General features: G+C 39.4%; 1 protein-coding gene across 1 annotated transcript; it reads left to right on the forward strand.

Moving 5' to 3' along the window:
- The first annotated feature begins 360 nt into the window (after positions 1-360).
- On the forward strand, positions 361-561 carry LOC116623329 (thymosin beta-4-like). The gene has a single exon (XM_032390416.1). It carries the CDS (start codon positions 415-417, stop codon positions 544-546), a length of 132 nt encoding a protein of 43 aa, XP_032246307.1. The 5' UTR covers positions 361-414; the 3' UTR covers positions 547-561.
- Positions 562-1,527: the final 966 nt, after the last annotated feature.

The following is a 1,527-nucleotide window of genomic DNA, read 5'->3' on the forward strand; positions in this document are numbered from 1 at the left end:
TAGAGTCCTGGAATGGAGTCGGCATTGGGCTCCCTGCTCAGCGGGGAGCCTGCTTCTCCCTCTCCCACTCCCCCTGCTTGTGTGTGCTCTCTCTCTCTGACTAATAAAAAAGTCTTTGGAGGGCGCCTGGGTGGCTCAGTTGGTTAAGCGACTGCCTTCGGCTCAGGTCATGATCCTGGAGTCCCTGGATCGAGTCCTGCATCGGGCTCCCTGCTCAGCAAGGAGTCTGCTTCTCCCTCTGACCCTCCCCCCTCTCATGTGCTTGCTCTCTCTCATTCTCTCTCTCAAATAAATAAATAAATAAAATCTTTAAAAAAAAAAAAAAAGTCTTTGGAAAAAAAAAGATTCGGCAGCGGCCACTGTGCCGACCGGACTTCGCTTGCTCATGCACCTTGCTCTGCTTCCTCTGCAACCATGTCTGACAAACCCTACATGGCTGAGATTGAGAAATTCGATAAGTCGAAATTGAAGAAGACAGAAACGCAAGAGAAAAATCCACTACCTTCAAAAGAAACGATTGAACGGAAGCAAGCAGGCAAATCATAATGAGGCATGTGCCGCCAATATGCACTGTACATTCCACAAGCATTGCCTTCTTTACTTCTTTTAGCTGCTTAACTTTGTAAGATGCACAGAGGTTGGATCAAGTTTAAATGACTGTGCTGCCCCTTTTCACATCAAAGAACTACTGACAACGAAGGCGCCTGCCTCTCCCATCAGCCTGTCTGGCTGGCAGGGAAGGAAAAGAACTTGCATGTTGGTGAAGGAAGAAGCTGGGAGGGACGACTGTGAAATCTAGAGTAAAAATCAAGCTGGTCCAAGGTGACCTGCAGGCTGTAAAATGCAGTTTAATCGGAGTGCCATTAGTTTGCTCAAATGATTTTAATTATTGGAATGCACAGTTTTTTAAATATGCAATAAAAAGTTTTAAAACCTGAAAAAAAACTGGCTTATAAAATGTTTTTCTAAGTAAGGATCTGATCAAGGCTCTCATAATCTCTTAACTGAGAACAGTCACCACCACCACTTTTTTGGTAATTTTTTTGATACTACCATTTTTAGAATCTAGGCTTGGTAGAATGTCAAACTTTTAGGATTTGTCTGTTTCCTCATGAATAAATACAGAAGCAGTTTTGGTAAAAATAAAATGATATGTACTTATTTTAGCAAAAGATATACTATGCATAACATAAAGCATTAAATGTGTCATTATATAAGTAAAATAAGTTGTCCCAGTATTGCTGGATATTACTATTGGTATTGCTAAATTTGTTCACTGATTGAGGTAGTGACTACTAGACCTTTCCATTATAAACATAATTTTTAACTTTCTAATTAGTATGCAGTGAGTGGGATGGATAAACTCTTTTGAATAGTTCAAAAAATTTGACAAGGCACTCAGGTATTATGTAGAATGAATACATATTAACATGACTTCATATTTTTATAGTAAATATATGAAAATTAATGATAAATGTCAAAGACCCATTGTTTCTCAATCCTATCCCTATTGTAGATTTAGTGTGT

The sequence above is a fragment of the Phoca vitulina genome, unplaced genomic scaffold, assembly GCF_004348235.1.
Source record: "Phoca vitulina isolate PV1807 unplaced genomic scaffold, GSC_HSeal_1.0 scaffold58, whole genome shotgun sequence".
Classification (NCBI taxonomy): Eukaryota; Metazoa; Chordata; class Mammalia; order Carnivora; family Phocidae; genus Phoca; species Phoca vitulina.